At 44.9% G+C, this 20,050-nt stretch overlaps 1 protein-coding gene across 1 annotated transcript; it reads right to left on the minus strand.

The window, feature by feature from the left end:
* Positions 1 to 18,848: 18,848 nt before the first annotated feature.
* Positions 18,849 to 19,784, minus strand: LOC147701414 (olfactory receptor 1E5-like). The gene has a single exon (XM_086928649.1). The coding sequence runs from the start codon at positions 19,782 to 19,784 to the stop codon at positions 18,849 to 18,851; it is 936 nt and encodes a 311-aa protein (XP_086784775.1).
* Between the last annotated feature and the right edge of the window lie 266 nt (positions 19,785 to 20,050).

Here is a 20,050-nt window from a genome sequence, read left to right on the forward strand (position 1 = left end):
CGCTAACAGGTGAAATACAACAAAGCCTCTGCTCTGTGGGGGCCGGGGGAGCAGTGATTGTCTGCAAGGTCTGCGCACCGCCAAGGAAGGCTTACCGGGCCGCCACCGGCCCACGGGCCGTACTATGAGTACCCCTTCTCTAGATACACATATGCTATCTAAGAGTCAGATAGTAGCATGATCCAGGTATATTATGGACACATACAGTTTCTGTGTCACCCACCCAGGCTGTTGTCCTTCCACCAATCATATGCATCTCATATTCTTTCCTTCCCAGCCACGTCTTCAATCTCAATAAGTAAGGAATATATAAGAGCTTACCTCTGCCCGCCACCACCACCGTCTCAACTCTCATAGCCGGCACTGGAACCGCCGCCTCCTCCCCTGAAGAATTGCCCTCCGCCACCGTGTCGAGCACCACCACCTCCACGCTGGCCCCGCCACCAGATGTTCCACCTACAAAGTACATTTAAGAATGTTAGAATAAACCACTCACTAGTATTTGGTCTAGGAATGAAGACATGTGAAAACAATGTAATTTGTGACTGTGTACTCGAAAGTAAAAAAAAATGTCCCTTTTTCCAGGGAAGGGTGTTGTCTTGCTGCACTTTTTGGCACAACTGATGAAGGCTGGCTTTTTAACATGCACCATTTTTCTCCACACAGGCAGAAGATGGACTTCTAACAACAAGATCAAGTTGAAACCAGGTGAACGCTCGGCCCGACCACAAGAAATGTCTCCAATTAATCGTCAGCACTAACCACTTTTCCATTCTCAGTTAAACGTTTAGTTTTTTTATTATGACTTCATTTTAATAAATGTGTTTACTTTTAATAAAGCTTTTAAACTTAAATAGACTCTGTGTTTTTTGGTCTAGACTAGAGTGACTGAGCGAAAGGTTTTGCAATTTTTGCAAGCATGAGTCCGTGCCTCTGACACTTCTTGACTCTGACTCCGAGTCCGTACTCTTGAGCTACGTTGGATACTCATGATTGGGGATCAATGATCGATGAATTCGGGAGGTAAATGACTGTGCCACACTATGTAGTCAGTCAGTAAGGACATTGGGGGTTCAAAGTCTGTTATCACAGAGGTATGTGGAAACTCTAACAGCGCCTATTATAATTGATAAGCAATGCACTATTTATTGTCCATAGTTCTGTTTCTGCAGACGAATTGTTCCCTCAACAGTAGTGGTATGGATTGTCCTCCTATCCAAACCAAAAGGTAGTATCTTATTCTTTCTTGGTGGTCATTCACATTTTATAGTTGGGAATTTTCAAAGCAGATAGAACACTTCAAAAGACATCATGGACAATCCCAGAGGACTGCACTGCACTAAGTTGATAAAGCTATTGCTGACTAGAATGGGAGTTTCGCCAACCGTGCAATCTTAGTTAGCTACACAGACAGACTAATAAGAATAATCTAGTAATACCACAGGGAGTCATAGTAGAGGCAGGATAAGAATTTAGATACAGTCTACAAGAAGATCAAAGACGATTTTGAAAAAATCAAATGAGGAACGCTAGGAAAAATAGGTACTAGTCTAAAATGAAAACTTACTGGGGCCAGCAAAGGAGCCCTCGCCTGCCCGATCCTGGCCCTGTTCAACAGCTTCCGCCGCCTGCTGCTCCTGTGTCCCCTCGCCCCTGGGGGGAGCTGACGTACAACATGAAAGAAAGAACAGAAAACATAGATGATTGTTGCTTGCCAATGTCAACCAAATAAAACATTTCAAAACAACAATAACAAAATATTTCCGGGAAATTATATTGATTAGGGTTAGTTTTCATTGATTTGCGGACCTGCGACTTCGAAAGTCACGTAACTCACTAAACAAAGTACTGAAAGGTTCACCTAGGACTGGCAGGCAGCAGTCCACAGGCAAGACGCAAAGTGACAGACAAACTCCATTGTGATTTCAGTCAGATCAGTGACAACACTAACAGTTGTCTGCTACATAACCAGTCATTTAAATAGTCAAACTATCAATCCACCGCCACTATTTTTCTTATTGTCAGGGGTACAAAGGAAGGGGCAGATTTAAGCCCCTTGCGGCTCTTTTGCTCCGTTCTTGCGTGACTTTTGTGACGCAGCAGCTAAACAAAAGAGGCGCCATGGTGCGGCGTATAATATTATAACAACGTGACGCATTTGGGAGATGCATTCCGTTATAAAGCCCTGCGTCATCAGGGGGCATTCCGGCACAAGGGAGGGCATTCCTGCGCTGGAACACATCCTAAAAGTGGCTGAGGGAAATCTACAAAATTTCAATCAGTCACCTTTAGGACAATGATGCGTCACACAAACCCTGCACCTGCTTGAAGCAGACGTACGGCTTGACCCAGCATTGGGGAGATAGGGTACCCCAGAGCATTGCTGGAGCTGCGCCATCGTTGCGACGCAACTCCAGCAGTAAAGCTTCGGTGACGTTTTGGGCCCATGGTGCGCCGCATTGCAAAAACGGCGCATCATGTTTGGTGGTGGTAGCGGGCCGCACAATTACTGGCGCATCCCTGCTACTTTGCAGGGATGCGACGGTAATTGCAATTCTGCCCCTTAGGGGCATACTTACTTACGCGTTCTGGCGCATCTCCAGAGATGCGCCAGATCAAATGTGTCACGCAAAACTACCCTTGCGACACGGCAGATGCGCCTCATTTACAATGCGGCGCGCCCTGGCGCAAGGGTAGGCACTTGCGTGACGCATCTCGTCACGTAAGAGCGGCGCATCGCTGGAGTCACGTCGCCAACGCAATGCAACTCCAGTAATGCTCAGGGCCACCCAATGCTTAACATGCTGTGTCAGTCCTTACGCCTGCTTCAAGCAGGCATAAGGAATTGAATTGACGTAGCAGCGTCGCAGAAGTGCCTGCGTTAAATCTTGTAGATTTCACGCAGGCACTTTTGCGAGGCGCACAGCCACAGGACCGCCCACCCTGCGTACTAGGAACGCACCCATTGTGGCGCAGGCCCATGGCTTTATAACGTGACGCATCTCCCTAGATGCGTCACGCTGTAAATAACTTGCAGGGATGCGCCACGTTTACGCCGCTGTTGCGTCACGCAAGGCAACGTAAACGTGGTGCAAGGGGCTTGTAAATGTAATCTGCCCCCTAGTGTCTAGCATTACGCAGTTCTGTAAAGTACACTCATACATAATTGTTACTCAGGCCAATGAGACCACAAAATAGAAAACAAATAAGCATAGTAGCAACGCCACTGAGAAGGAGAGCAGTGCACCTGAAATGCACAGAAGATTTTGAAATATAATTTAACTACAATGTAATCGTCAGCAGCATTATTGGCTTGCTCCATGTAAAAAACAAATATTTGCAATACAACAACACAGAGCAGGAGAAAACATAGTAGTGAGTGATGAAATAGCTACTACTACTCACCAAGCCCGGGGATCTCCAAGCCGAGCTGGTCCAGCAGGTCGCGCTCCCTGTCCAGGACGTCCGTCCAGCGGTGGGTGACCTGGCTGTAGGTGCGCTGGACCCCGGAGAGTTGGGACATGGCCCAGCACACCTTCTGCCACCGCTTCCGGCGCTCCCAGATGTTGTAGCCGGCCGCGATCCTGCCGCCTCCCGCGATGGTCCTGGGCAGGCGGCGCTGGACGAAGTAGACCAGCGCGCCCCTTTCCTCCGGGCTGAAGATCTCCCGTCGTGTCACCTGCTCCCCCCTCAATCGCCCGCATGCTGTCCTGGCACGGGGTCCAGGACTCCTCCTCCCCGCCGCCGCTGCGTCCCTCAGGTGCCTGGGCAGCTTCACGACGCCTGGCTTCACCATGGTCTAGGCAGGTAAAGAAAAATTAAGAAGGAATAGGATAGGGAAGAAGAAAAGAAAAGAGTTTAAAAAGTAGTTTAAAAGTAAACAAAAATAGCAGAAAAGACAAAAATATACAGCTAGGAAAATAGAGGGATAGATAAGAAGCAAAATTGTTCGAAAAAAAACTCAAAACAAGCAAAGGATGGTAAAGATAGCAAGAGGATAAACACCTTGCCCAGACACAGGAAATGAATGAAAAACAAGATGGCCGGCCGTTCACGAGCGCGAAAGTAAGTTCGCTCGCAATTTTCCTCGCGATCTCGTGCGAACTTGTACTCGCAATGCGCTTACCTCGCGAGATTATATATAGCGGGCGGAAAAGGAAATACGTCACGCAAACAAAATGGCCGCGCCTGTACTCGACCTTGGGGTAAATTCGCGTGTTGCGCTGCAAGCGGCTCGCGAATACTGCAAAAAAACTCGCGAAATAACACGCTGCAAAAAAATATAAAGCTCATTCGCACGAATTTGCGGCTTCCGCGGTCGGTTTCGCACGACGCCGAGCCTCGCAAATAGCGCAAAATTACCGAAAAACGATTTTTGCAAAAGCAAAACAAATGAGCAGGTGCAAAAGGTCAATCTCATGATTTGTAACGATTCCCTGTTGTGCTTCCTGAGGGGGCCCTCCAGAATTCGGTTGCCTGCTTGCAACTATTGTGTGACCCTGCTCTGACCTTAACTGTATGCCACAAAGGTCCTGATTTACAGCTAAGGGAGCAGACAAGCAGGTGCCAGGCTGGAACTTCAAATTCAGTGACAGGTTAATTAGCCCCTAATTCATTATTGTCAGTTGGGGCAGGGCAGGTGTTGTTAATAAACTAACCCCAAATTAATTCATGTCAGTTGAAGCAGGGCAGGTGTGCTTGCTTTTCCCCCCCATCTTCTACAGTGATGAATCATGAACCAGAGGGTGGCATAATTGGCATTGATGTAACAGAGGGTGGCATGGGTCAAATAGAGGGTGGCAGTGGTGAAACAGAGGGTGCTGGGAGGCTGTGATGATGAACCAGACTAGAAACAACATAGTCGCGACCGTTACGAGCCGACAAGTAAGTTCGCAATTGCGAACTACTACCAAATCCTCGCGAACTGGCAGAAACACTTGCGAACACAAAAAAAAAATACGCAAATTCGCGGGAATTCGCGGATTTTGTGGATTGCGAGTTCGCAAATTCGCTAAATTCGTGAACACCAGATTCGCTAAATTCGCCCATGCTTAGTGGAGTGCAAAAAAACGATGGATTTAGGCCCAGATCTCTGCACTGGGGTGAATGTATGACATTGTTCTGCATTCTGTCCATCAACTGTTGTTTTTCATTTTGTCACCCTGAGTGGGATGGGTATGCTCAGACGTGAGTCCCATGCTCTCCACACCACTTGAGTCAAGCTATCCTGGCTGAAGACGGCTGATAGCCAGAAACCGGTCCTTGGATGCTTGATTCCGGTCCAGGAAAGACATGGCTTGGCAGTTCAGACTGGACTGTTCCCATGAGGCACAGGGTCAAGGCTGATTTGCATATGGCCATGTCTGAACTGGGGTGGTGTGGAGTGCAAAAAAACAATGGATTTAGGCCCATATCTCTGTACTGGGGTGAATGTATGACATTGTTCTGCATTCTGTCCATCAACTGTTGTTTTGGATTTTGTCACCCCGAGTGGGATGGGTATGCTCAGACGTGAGTCCCATGCTCTCCACACCACTTGAGTCAAGCTATCCTGGCTGAAGATGGCTGATAGCCAGAAACCGATCCTAGGATGCTTGATTCCGGTCCAGGAAAGACATTGCTTGGCAATTCGGACTGTACTGTTCCCATGAGGCACAGGGTCAAGGCTGATTTGCATATGGCGATGTCTGAACTGGGGTGGTGGGGAGTGTAAAAAAACGATGGATTTAGGCCCAGATCTCTGGACTGGGGTGAATGTATGAAATTGTTCTGCATTCTGTCCATCACCTGCCGTTTTGCATTTTGTCACACCGAGTGGGATGGGTATGCTCAGACGTGAGTCCCATGCTCTCCACACCACTGGAGTCAAGCTATCCTGGCTGAAGATGGCTGATAGCCAGAAACCGGTTCTAGGGTGCTTGATTCCGGTCCAGGAACATGCTGGGAGGGTGAGTGTTCCATCTTGCTCAGCTGTGGGACAGGAGAGCATGTTGGGAGTTGTAATGCAGACCTCCCAACCACAGACAGAATGACCATGGTGTATGGCTACCCACCTGTTAGGTTTCAGTGTACAGTGCAATGGATGCCACATGCTGGAGGTGGGGGTGAGTGCTCTATCTTGCTGAGTTGTGGGACAGGGGGCTTGCTGGCTGTTGTAGTGCTGGCTTCCCACCCACCCACAGCCCTCCCTGGGAAGACGGCTACCTACAGGTTAGGTGTAGATGAACAATGCAATGGTTGCCACATGCTGGGGTGGGGGGTGAGAGTTCCATCTTGCTCAGCTGTGGGACAGGAGAGCCTGTTGGGAGTTGTAGTGCAGGCCTCCCAACCACAGACAGAACGACCTTGGTGTATGGCTACCCACCTGTTAGGTTTCAGTGTACAATAAGGTGGCTGCCAATTGCTAGGGATGGGAGGTGAGTGCTCCATCTTGCTGAGATTTGGGACAGGGGGCCTGGTGGGTGTTGTGGTGCTGGCTTCCCACCCACCCCCAGCCCTACATGGGAAAATGGCTACCTACCTGTTAGGTGTAGATGAACAATGCAATGGCTGCCACATGCTGGGGGTGAGTGCTCCATCTTGATGAGCTCTGGGACACAGGGCCTGGTTGCTGCTGTTGTGCTGGATTCCTACCCACCCACAGCCCTCCCTGTTAAGATGGCTACCACCTCTTAGGTATAGATTAACAATGCAATGATTGCCACATGCTGGGGGTGGGGTCTGAGTGCTCCAACTTACTGAGCTGTGGGACAGGGGGCCTGGTGGGTGTTGTAGTGCTGGCTCCCATCCACCCGCAGCCCTCTCTGGGAAGATGGCTACCTACCTGTTAAGTGTAGCTGAACATTGTAATGGCTGCCACATGCTGGTGGTGGGGGTGAGTGCTCCATCTTGCTGAGCTGTGGGATAGGGGTCCTGGTGAGTGTTGTAGTGCTGGCTTCCCACCCACCCACAGCCCTCCCTGGGAATATGGCTACCTACCTGTTAGGTGTAGATGAACAATGCAATGGCTGCCACATGCTGGGGATGAGTGATCCATCTTGCTGAGCTGTGGGACAGGAGGCCTTGTGGGAGTGTGGGTACATGCCTCCCGCCCACAAACAGCCCTCCCTGGTGAGATGGCTACCTACCTGTTAGGTGTAGATGAACAATGCAATGGCTGCCACTGGATGGAGTTGTGGTGCTGGTTGCCTGTACACATGCCACCCTGTGAAGGTTGTGTAGCTTTGGGGTGAATCAGATGGAGTGAATGTTACATCTGTGAGACCAGTGTTGGGTGTTGTGGTGCTGGTGAATGGACTTATACCTAGGAGGTGTATTTTTGTAGTTGTGCAAAACAGTACATAGCAGTGTGATGGAATGCATTTGTTTTAACTTACCAGTCTGCACTCCCCTGGTTTTTCCTGTGAGACTCTCTGGATGCAGGATGACAAACATCTTCTCCTCCCAATCCGTGAATGTTTTGGGTGGAAGTGGAGAGCCACCGCCAGTCCCCGTGGCCAGTTCTTAGCCCTCTTCTTCTTGACGACTGTCTTCAGATCATGCCACCGCTTCATGATCTCATTTCCGTTTCATGGGGTGGTCCCCACTGCATTAACCTTCTCAACTATCCTTGCCCTCTTTTGTGATCTGGTGGCTGCTGGTGTCTGTTGGACCAGGTTGCCAAACAAATGTGGCTCAATTCTGATTATCTCATCTACCAAGACCCTTAACTCACTCTCAGAGAATGTTGGCATTTGTTTTGGTGCCATGGTGTGTGGTGTTCCAAGGGGTTAGAGGTGCAGGTGTGGAAGTAGTGGTTGTGGTGGTGATGTGCAAACGTGTTAGAGGTGCAGGTGTAGTGGTGATGTGTGTGTGGTATAATCTTTTGCCTCTCCTTTCAGATGTGGTTGATGGCCTTCTCTTCTGGAGTGTTGCAAAGGATTGTGGGCAGGAAAGGGACTAGTTTTATACTCAGCTATATAGGTGTGTCAAAACGGTGTATTTCTGTCAGGTGTGTTGTGTGGGTTTTCCTGTGATTTGTAGTTTTTGATTTTGCCATGGGGGTGTGGCTTTGGGTTGTGTTAGGTGGTTTGGGGGCAGGACTAGTTTGCAGGGTTCACTTGGTGGCCTTGTTGTGTGTTTTCATGTCGGCTGCCATTTTTTTAACGGTGAGTCCGCAGCGGTGGCTATGCTCCAGCCCTTCCGCCGTATCTTCCATTCATCACTGTTTGCGACCGCGGCGGACAGAAACAGTGGAACGTACCGCGGTCACATCGGGGATATCCTAATTTTCTGGGCGGTGTCTACGCTGTCCTGGCAGCAGGTTGCTGTGTTTCTGCCATGAATCTGACCGTCGGGGATGGGTTTGCGACATCTCTGCTCCCGTCGGGCGTTTTTATAGTGGCTATTACCGCTGCAGTCATTTTGTTTGGCGGTTGATCCTAATCAGACCACCAGTATTGCCGCGGTGCCGGCGGGCGGCTGTTCTCTGCTACCATGGTGGTAGGGGTGGTTTTTCGACCGCCATCGCAATAGGCCCCAATATTCGGAGAAAGGTAATACATTAAAGTAATAAGATTTACTAGTTTAGGTCCAGTCTCATAAGCATTAGAGAAGTGCATTAAATACAGGAGTCATATTTACTTTTCAAACTGCAGTCTAACTATAGCTAGCACCTGGACAATTAATGGGGCAGCTATTCATGGTTAATAAATGCCAAATAATCACCATCGTCATTGAACATTTCTATATATAATTATTTTGATTTGCTTCCATGGTTTGATTTTTGTCTCCTCAGCCAGCAGAGATTTCATATTGTGTTGGTTCTCTGGAAAAGTGCCATGGCTTGCTCCACAATTGCAGCACTATCCACCCTCTTACCACACCTTATGATCAAAGACACCAAAATATTCACAGAGTATTCAATCAGAAGGTAAGGCCAGAGGGGGAGAAATAGAGATAGGTCTCTGGCTTCGGCCTCAAACTCGTGCTGCATTTATGATTACCTCCTCAAAATAATAATTATTGTATACATATTAATTTTTAAGCAACAGTAAAAAAAAGTGTATTCACCATTACTAAAATTTTTATTTGTATTCACTATTTATTAGATGAAACTGTACATATTTAATTAATTAATCTTTTTTTAAACTTTAAAATTTTTAAGTAATTCTTTAAATTGTTTATCATTTTTCTTAAAAACATAAATGTAATGCTTATAACTACTTTTGCGCATCCCCACAGACATAGACATCAAAGTGCTAGAGATCAAAACCTGATTCAGCAACATCAAAGTCCCTGACCTCAAAAATAAGATGAACATTACCAAAATTTGACTTCAGAACCTTAACCTCAAGACAGACATGGTTTCTTTACCATGTGAGGTCTACACCAAAATTCCAAGACTTAGGGTTTGATCTAGAGTTTGTTGGACAAGCCATCATTCCACCATCATGGAGGTACTTACCCACCCATCTGGCTGGCGGATTTCCTTCTGCTATACTTAGGATTTGGCCATAATGCCGGAATATGGTCTGTTGGCTGAATCTCAGTCTTCAATTTGTTGTCCCCCAAACAGCGTCAGCTGAGACCACTTTGTCAACGTTGGATATATGTGCCGCATATTAGACTTTTCCGCAGTCAGAGTGGTATAGAAGGACCCCCACGACAAAAGGCATGAATGGGAGACAGGTCCATTAATGTTGATGCACGTGTCAGTTAACATTCACTTAATCAAATAGCACCTGCAGCTCTCACTCTAAAAGACACTCTTCTAACCACAAAAAGCATTTAAAACTCACACCACGAACCACCAGTTGTAAACCTATGTCATGTTTTTCTAAAATGTCTGGAATAAGACAACTCTGGAAATTAGTTAACTACAATGGTGGATGACAGAATTAGGTTGCGTCCCATTTGTTTGGAACACTGGCCCAGCCAACAACCATGAGCTAGAGAAAGGAAATGTGGGCCAGAGTTGTGTACAAAGTAAATGCTGCTGGCCTGTTTGGCTGCTCTCCACTGGTCTGTCCAACACAGCCCCATGGAGAACATGATAAGTGCGCATGTCGGTTGGCGAGCCCGCCAAACCGTCATGCAAACTTAGAGGAGTGCAAACCACTCCTCACTCTGCTATGGCATCACAGAGACAAGCCCTAACTAACCTGGCTCTGAGTTCCATAGAACAAAAATGATAACGTCCTGTTATTATCATTTTCCTTTTTCTTTTTCACACTGCTGAAAAAACACTGGGGTGGCGCTCCCTTGCCTTTGCAGACGAGCTGCCACTGTTCGAGGAGAAAGTGTGCTCAATACTCCACACTGAAAACATTGTGGAAAATGGAGGCAGACAATATCTGTTAGGTTACTCCTAACAATGTAAGCTGTACCCATTTTTATGTAATTCACATAACAAATGCAATCTCTCTTGATCTGATACAATTTAAAATAAATAATTTGTAGTAGGTAGTACAAGTTGGAACAAATGAATCCATGTCACTGGACTACAATGTTTGAACTCAGAATGTCAAAATGCATCTTTTAGTGAGGGTGATTTTTACAATCTATGTTTGAAAATACCACTTTTAGAAAGTAGACATTTTCTTCCCTAACCATCCAGTGTGCCTCTGCTAGGTTTGTGTATTGCATGTCTGGCGTTTGGATAACAGGGGCTGGAGAGGGGCTGTGGCTCCAGAAGTCTGATGAGTCAGGGCTGGGATGAATGGACCTGGACTGCATTTAGAGTAGGGGGATGAGATTTCATTTTCAGCTGAATGGAATTGGTCTGCCTTCAACAATGCTGTATCCACCTCCTGCCAGGAAGCTGCACCAGTGAAGACAGAACTGGTTTTGGCTGGGTACAGACAGTATACCCTCAGAGAACAAAGCATTTTGGTGTATAAAAAGAGGGGCTCAGACCCCAGACTTTTAGATCAATTCTGGGAATCAAGAGAAACCTTAGCCAAGGAGAAGAGCTGGATAAGCTGAGGAGGAATACTGCCCATGAGCTGTTTGCTGTCTGGGGTTCGCCTGCAGTGGCTGCTTGCTGCCAAGGATATGGCAAACGGACTTTGCTGTTTGTTTTGTCATCTAGAGGACCATCTCCAAGGGCTTGAAACTGATCTTGACTCCTTTACTGAAGTCTCAGGGATACAACGACTTCACCACCAGCTCCCCTGAATTTCCTTGCTGAGAATTCTAACCTGCAAAGAGGTGCCTGCTGCAGTTTAGGATCTCTAGAGACTGTTTGTCCCTGGGAGTTGGAAAATCGACGCAACATTGAAGAAGCGTGTCGCATCCGTACCTGTTTCCGATGCATTGCTCAAGAAACCGTCGCATTGCCTGCCGTGGCTAAAGAAATTGCAGCTCAACGCATCGGGTGTACCAATCTCCAAAGTCCAATATCGTCGCACAATTCCGATGCAAGCCTGCTCTGCAGGTGCATAAAACCACGCTCCATACCGGATCGACGCAGCGCATAGAGGCGCCAAGATTGTTGCATCATTGGGGCCCGCAGCAAAAAAGAGTCTCATCAACTCCCCACGCAGTAAGGAATCAACGCATCAACTTTCCTGCACTGCAGTAAGTAACTGACGCATCACCTCCCCATGAGTGTAAGGCACCAACGCATCACCTTCCCTGTGGCCATTTTGTTTATTTTGCATGAGGCATCTAAGGTACATTAGAGAAAAGTGTTGCATTTACAACTTGCATTGAACTGAACTATTTTTACCATTTGAAAGTCTTAATTTTAATACTGTATTATGGAATTTTGTTGTTTGGCCTTGTTTTGGTTTGGATCAAGATTACTTATTTTTCTAAACTGGTGTGGTGCCCATTTGTAATGTTTTTACTGTATTACTGTATGTGTTCACACATGCTTTACACACTGCCTCTGAGATAAGCCTGTATGCTCTTGCCAAGCTACCAAGGGGGTGAGCAGGGGTATTTTAAGAATGTTTTCCCCCTACATTGACTAGAAGCAAGGCCTTCTATTTGGACAAAGGTACCTACCTCTGCCAACTAGAGAACCCCATTTCTAACAAAGCCTATTTGTTGAAAAAGTAGTTTGCAAGAATTGGCCAATACAGTTTATTGATTTTCATGTTGGCGTTCTCCCCATCGAGAGAGGTTGCTACTGAGAGCATGGGGGTGAATGCCTGGGGAATGGAACGGGCAGTTTGAAAGGGTTGTCAGATGATGGTTGAACTGCAGCCGACTCAGTCAAGCTTTTGCTGCTCTCCATAACCCGTAATAAATGTTTTTAAAAACAAATTTTCCTTCTCTACAGTGCAAGGATTCAGTGATGCACACACTTGTAGGTGCATCTTGAATTCTCTTACCCGCGGAAGGCTCACAGTTTTGTGCATACCTGAGTGCACACCAGAAGTCTTTCACATGTGGAAAGTTCATAGTGACGTGGACACCTATTGCAAATTTGGGGAATTTGCAGTAATGCACACACCTCCTCATTATTAAGAAGTTCACAGACAGGTGCACCTCTAAGTTACATTTTAATTGCAAAAACTAAATATTGTTTTCTTGTCCTCCGCTTATTTCTGTGGGGTATTCTCGCAGCTGTGTTCTAGAGTTGAGTGCACAGTGTTTCTGCATTACTGCATTACCTAATTAGACTGTGATACGCACACCTACCTTCGCCTGCCCTGCGTATATATATTCTGTACCTGGGTCAACTATGTGTGCCCAAATATTCTCACTAACTCCTCCTTTACCATTTATATCTAGACCAGGGGAACCACAAATGAAATTGCCAGAATGAAAGGACTAGTTCATGAACTATTTGTCAGTAATTGAAGAGGAAGGTTCTGAGGAATTTACCACTTCACGCCAAAAGAAATGTTTGCTACATAGTTTGGGCCCAAGGGGATATGTATTTACCTTAAAATGGAGAAGTCCAGAGCAGTAGGGAAAGAGGATGTTTTTGTGAACATTCTAAATGATTTAGATCACGTTTTACATCGATTGTGTAGCCATCAACAGGTTTAACTTTTTCCAGAGAAAGCAAGGCAAATCTGAGCCAGTTGAAGACTATGTGTCAGCCTTAAAAAAGTTAGCGGTTACATGCACATTTAGCAATTTATATGATCATCTAATTAGGGATCAGGTCATCATGCATACTAATGACTCCAATGTGCAAGAAAGACTTTGGTTGAGCTATCTAAGAGGTGTGCCAAAGCAGCTCACTCTTCTAGCACCACTAAAGCGGGGGAGTCTAAAGAGGGTGCGTTGGTATGTAAGGTTTGCAAAGCAAATAACTTTAAAAGCACAGGCAGTTCAGAGGCCAAAAGGAAGCCTCTAATTAAATAGAGAGGCAACAATCTGATTTGCTATAGGTGTGGCAGGGAAGAGCACCTAGCCAGAGGCAGGAACTGCCCTGCTGTAAAGGTGAAGTGTTAGTTCTGTGGGGTGATGGGTCATTATGCTAAGGTATGGAGGAGGAAAAACAAAGGTATGCATTGTGTTAAATAGGTGTGTGATAGTTCGGACTCAGAACAGTCTGACCTCGGCCAAGTGCAGTGCTGTGCATCAAGTGTCCTATTCTGCACCTAGGCAATTTAGCAAGGAACAAGCTGATGTGTGATGTAATTATTGTAGGTGTGATGATAAGCATGATGGCAGACTCAGGCTCACCAATTATCGTTGTGATCAAAGCTGTATGGGAAAGTACATTTGTGAATGTAGTAGAGATGCAGCAAATTGATTCAGATATCCACCCGGTCACTTTCATGGGTAAGAAAATACTTATGTGTGGATATTGTGCGTTACCTTTTAAATTTAAGGGTGGAATGATGATGGGAAAACTATATGTGTCCGAGGGAGGTCCTTCAGTGTTGGTGTGTATAGATCAAAAAGCATTACATTAAACCTCAAAATCGTGGACCAAGTACTAGGGGTAGAGGACACTGAGTTGTGTTTTGTAGACAAGATTAAGAGAGAGTATCCAGGGGTGTTTTAAGGCAGAATTGGGATTCTAAAGAACTTGGTTCATAAAATTGTCCTAAAAGAAGTTGCTGTACCCGTTTCTTGTAAGGTGAGGAATATTCCTTTCAGTGTGAGGGACAAAGTAACTAAGGAACTGGAAGATTTAGACCGCAAAGGTATAATAGAGTCAGTGGAGTATACAAAGTGGATGGCACCACTTGTGGTGGCCAGAAAGGGGAATGGTAAATTGAGATTATGCATAGATTTGAGGGGCCTCAATAAAAATATTGCAGTGGATAAGTTTCCACTGCCCAAGATAAATGAATTGCTGGCTTTGACTAACAGTCAAGTGTTTCTCTACAATAGATTTAGTGTCAGCGTACCACCATCCTGACAACAGATATTTAATGGCATGCATAAAGCCAGTACGGTGTTTGGGATTTATTTGCATGCCATTCTGACTTGCCACAGCAGCCGCAGTCTACAAAAGGTTCTTGCATGGACTTTTTAAAGACCTCTCGGGGCTAGCCTACTTCCAGGATGACATATTGATTATGGGCAAGAACAAAGAGGAGCATGAGTGTAGACTTTATGGAGTTTTAGAAATATTGAAAACCTGTGGGTTGACTGTTGCAGTAAAACAATCAGTGACTTACTTAAGGCATAAGGTGTAGCAGTGGTCTCAATCCCAAGAAGGACATTTTGGAATCTATTAGCAAAGCCCCGGCCCCGTCAGGTAAAGATGAAGTGAGATCATTTTTGGGCTTAGCTGAATTTTACGCCAAATTTGTTGAATAATTTGCAGAGAAAACGTATTACCTCAGAAAGCTCCTACGCACCAAGGACGAGTTTGAATAGAGTGAAGTGTGTCAAAAGCAATAGGAGCAAGTTAAACTCCGCTTTTGTGAGGCAATAACCTTACAAGTATTTGATCATAGAGCTAAAACAGTAATTAGAACTGATGCCAGCGGTAAAGGACTTGGTGCAGTGTTGTCCCAGATTTCAAACGAAGGGGTGGAGAGCATCATTTTTTTTCTCCTGAAGAAAAATATTGCGTAATTGAACGAGAAATTTTGGCATGTGTATGGGCCACAACAAAATTCCGACAGTTTCTGTAGGGTAAAGAGTTCATGATACATACGTACTATAAGCCACTGGTGAAAGTGTTTGACAAACAGGGTTTTTGCATTGCCACTTCCTGTATAGCTAGAAAGTCCCTTCGGTTACTTGATTATGCGTATAATGTTGTGCACATTCCAGGGAAAAAGTAGAAGACTAGCTCAGCAGGTTGCCCCTACAAGGAGGTGGTAATGAAGTGTGTGAGTGGGATTATTATAGCGTTGCAAGTGTGGAATGTGATGCTGGGAATATTGCTGATGCTGATTAGAAAATTGGTTACAATAAGGTCTCTACTTTGAGCAAAGTCAAAGAATATACATTGCAGGGTTGGCCAGACAAAAAAATGGCAGAGGAAGAATGTAAGTGTTTTTGGGAACTCAGGGATGAAATATCTATCTTGAATTCAGGATTTCTTTGAAGGTGCACAGTCTGCGGAAGAAAATATTGGAGGTGACACATGAAGGTCATCAAGGCATTGTTAAGTCTAAGTGTAGACTTACAAATTCGTGTTGGTAGCCAGGTATGGACACTGCTCTGGAGAAGTTTGTCAGAACATTGTGTCAATGCTGATAAGTATCTAGTTGTGTTGAGTCTACCCTTGAGCACTAGAGAAATACCTTCAGGTCCGTGGGAAGACTTGGCTATTGATATTCTAGGTCCCATGTTGGATAGTTGGGGCATGCCCAAATACATTTTGGTATTGCTTAACATGTATTCTAAATGGCCTGAGTTGAGTATCTGTGGGACTTCTGATGCCACCACTATTATCACGGTTTTAGAAACTGTATTTCTGAGCAAGAGTATCCCCAAGTCACTTTTGAGTGATAAAGGCCCACAATTTGTTGCTGAGAAATGTACTTGTTTTTCAGAAAGGAATGGAATCAAGGAAAAGAAGACTCCTGTGTATCATCCAGCTTGTAGTGGTGCTGTTGAGAGATTCAATAGAGTTATAGGCAGTATTCAGGCAGCTATCAATTCTGGCAAGAATTAGGAGTTTTAACTTAATATGTTAGTGTGGGTTTATCGCATCACACCTACAGTAACTGGGTACAGCTCATTTAAACTTTTGAGGGGTAGAGATCCTTACACTAGAGACAATTCGGCAAGGATGTCTCAGGAATTGCAGTGCAAATGGTCACCAGAGGTTGTCAAAACTAATCTTGAGAAAGTCTGCAGTACGTTCAAGGAGTACTATGACAAGAAGAGGAGGCTAAAATAGTACCCTTGTGTGAAGGTGAATGGGTGCGGGTGAAGTCTTGCAGGATGGTTAAGAAAGGCAGAAGCCATTTTTCAGAACCATTAAGAGTTAGGAAGGTCTTTGCTTGTTCTGCTGAATTAGAAGATGGCAAGGTTTGGCATTTTAGCAAGCTGGCCAAATGCAACAAAATCTTGTCTTGGAGGTGGAGTTGTGACCTTCCTTTGGGTTCTTGGATTTGGGATGACGATATTTTGGCTAATACGAGTACAGTTGCCAATCCCAATGGGGAGAATAGAGATGGAAGTCCTTCGGCATCAAGGGATGGGGCACAAACCAATGGTACACAGGGGTCTTGCTGTGACTTCAGAAGTGTCTGTGAATCACCATTGACGTTGGCTACCCAGAGAGTATCAGATGAGAATACTGGAGTGAAAGATATGATGTGATTTGAAAATGCCTGTCAATTACAACGATTACATCATTGATTAATACATTGGTTTGTATGCCTTTTTAATGCATTATTAGCAGAGTTCACTTACCCGTAAGTGCTGTGATGTAGTAGCTCATACCATTGTTATATGCCTTATTATGTTGTATGTTCGGACTGTATTCTTCAGTATCTTTGTACTGCCCTTTAGGCATCTAGCTTAGTTTTGCCTTCTGTTCCTTTTTAATGTATAAAAAGAGAAGATGTGTCATGTTGGTGTTCTCCCCGTTGCGCGAGGTGGCTACTGAGCGCGTGGGGGAGAATGCCTAGGGAATGGAAAGGGCAGTTGGAACGGGTTGTCATATGATGGTTGAACTGTGGCTGACTCAGTCATGCCTTTGTCGGTCTCCTCAACCTGGAATAAACTTTATTAAAAACTACTATTACTCGTAGAGTCGGACTTACCACATTGATAACTTGTACATGCTTGGCACAAAGTGCCGGTTTATTAGAAAGAATAATGGTAGGTCATAATGAAAAGTTTATTTCATTATACTAGTGGGTGAGTACAGAGGACATCATCCCCTCCCAGACCAAGTATCCCCTTAGTTAGGGTAACACACTGTTTTTAATTACAATTTTCATGTGCTCAGTTCACTTTCAGAGGCAGATCATCCTCTAAGGCGGAGGAGCATTGCCCCACTACTTATACTGCAAGCTGAATACAGAAAATAAAATGATAATAACGTTTGTTATTATAATTGTGTTTTATGTATTCAGCATGCAGCTGAATGCAGGGGGACGGGCTGGGCTCCCTGCATTGCAGGGGGAGGAGTGGTGGCGTACCTAAAGTGTGCATTGTGGTTTGGCCAGCCATCTCGGGCCTGACAAAGTACCTTGTGCACTCTGCATGTGGTTCATTGAAAATAGTCTCAACGTTGGAGCAGTTACAATGCAATATGCTCTCAAATGAAATAGGACACAGCAAGTAGTTTTTCATCAGGACCCCATCATATCTTTTGACTAGCCTGCCACGTAGATAGTTATGAACCCAGTGAGGAGGAAATCTGAGTTTAGCTGATGCATCATGCATCCTCAATTGAACAGCTGTGTATGCCATGACACTCCACTACTACAAAAGATCGAGTATGCACATTACCATTAGAAAGTATTTTTAAGTCAAGGACAGTAAAGTGAGCACTGGGGAAAGCCTTAGGTTGCACCCAGTAGATCTAAGCTTACTGAAGACATTTTAATTTCATTTCATAGACATGCCCATATTGGATAGATTCTGTCAAAGTCTATATATCAAATGTTCAGAAACGTTTGTTGATTATTGCATGTTTCTCCTATGAATCTTCATGACCCACCCAGGCTTCTTCACAGCCCTCCCAGGCCCAGAATCCTGGAGCCCGGCCTGATGGCTGGTATACCCATTACAGAATATTACGTTGAATAGATTGTTTTGTGGCAAAATGTTTTGGGTGGGGCAAGATTGTGTTTTTGGGAAGAACCCATATGACTTGACGAGTAAAATATGCTTTTAGACTCAGATATAAATAGATGTGACCGGGATTACATGGGAAATTGAAGTCTAAAGTCATACAACTTCAAGAGTACATAACACAGCACTAACAAAATAACAACTCCCTTCCATCTGTCAAATAAAGCTTATAGAGTCCAGAATGCTCTAGCTAAGAGCTACGCAATCTGTTTGATGGTTGAATCCATCTTTTAAAACTGTAAATAATTCTTAGTGTGATGTCATACTCCTTGGGATTTTATTTGCATTTTTATGCATCTCTAACATCTTTAGATGCAAGGATATATCAGTTCCTTAAGTAAGCAACATTTTGCTGTCCTTTTCCCCAGACAGTATTCCTGGGGATCCTAGGTTAATGGAATGGTAAACAGTTGCATGGCCTTTCTTTGTTTAGACTCTTCCATAAATCTCTCATAGAACAATCTGCCATTGTACATTTATTGACAATAATTTGTTTGCTGCTATTGGTTCCTAACCATTATTTAATTTCTAAAGATAATCACATTCTAGCTTCCCTGTACTAATGTGATTTGTTCTGCTCCTGTAACATAAAGGGCTGTACCCTTGCAGCATGGAAACGAGTGGGCATCAAAGCCTGTTTCTGATGTCTACTCATTGCCAAGACAATGACTTTCAAGATGTCATCTCTCTCCTTTTCGGGACAAGACTTTTCGTAGAGCCCCTTTCATGTCCTTGTTCCTCAGACTGTAAATGAAGGGGTTCAGGGTGGGAGCCACCACAGTGTACACAATGCTGACAATTCTATCGTAGTCTATGGAATAGCTAGAGGGCGGTCGCAGGTACATGAAGGCGATTGTGCCATAGAAGAAAATGACAACAGTGAGGTGTGAGGAGCAGGTGGAGAAAGCTTTCCATCTACCATGGGTGGAGCGGATCTTTAGTATGCTGGAGATGATGCGGCTGTATGAGATGATGACAATAAAGAAAGGGATGGCAACTGGCACACCTCCTTCCGTGTAAATAAGTAACTTGTTGGCGGTGGTGTCAGAGCAGGCCAGTGTCAGCAGTGGGCCCATGTCACAGAAAAAGTGATGAATCTTGTTGTGGCCACAGAAAGAAAGTTTCGATGCCATGAGACTGTGCAGCAGAGCGTGCAGAGAGGATAACAACCAAGACAAAGCCACCAGGAAAATACATACTTGCCTATTCATCGACATGGTGTAATGCAAAGGGTTGCAGATGGCTACATACCTGTCATAAGCCATGGCAGCAAGAAGGATACACTCAGTGCAAGCAAAGCAGAGAAAGAAAAAAAGTTGAGTAATGCAGGCATGAAAGCTTATGGTCTTCTTCAAAGAGACCATGTTCTTCAACATCGGGGGAACAATGGAGGATGTGAAACACATGTCAACGAAAGATAGATTTCCCAGGAAAAAGTACATAGGAGTGTGAAGATTAGTATCCAACCTTGTTAAGGATATGATCATTGTATTGCCCACAATGTTGGTCAAGTATACAGTCAGGAATACTACCACGAGTAATGTCTGGTGCACTGGGAGATCTGATAGCCCAAGAATGACAAATTCTGTCTCAGTGGTCCCATTAGACAGCTCCATGCTTCAAATATCTGCAGAGATGATACACATGTTAGTATGACACCTTTAAAGGTTTAATAGCTCTAATCAAATCCTTCTTAGATAACATCTATTATTTCAACCTACATCAGGACACCTATCGTTGAATTATTTCCACATTTACCCACATGTCCCACATCTGTGAAATATTCAATAATCAAAACAGTAAAGTAAGATATTTTTATGTGGACCATCACACCGCCAAAACCAATCGTCTCCTCATTTTTATAAGAGAAACATAAGAAGAG

Source organism: Lissotriton vulgaris, chromosome 7, assembly GCF_964263255.1.
Source record: "Lissotriton vulgaris chromosome 7, aLisVul1.2, whole genome shotgun sequence".
NCBI lineage: Eukaryota > Metazoa > Chordata > Amphibia > Caudata > Salamandridae > Lissotriton > Lissotriton vulgaris.

Excerpts from the sequence above, each read along its gene's own strand:
- LOC147701414 (XM_086928649.1), bottom strand. The coding sequence starts at position 19,784 with ATGGAGCTGTCTAATGGGACCACTGAGACAGAATTTGTCATTCTTGGG.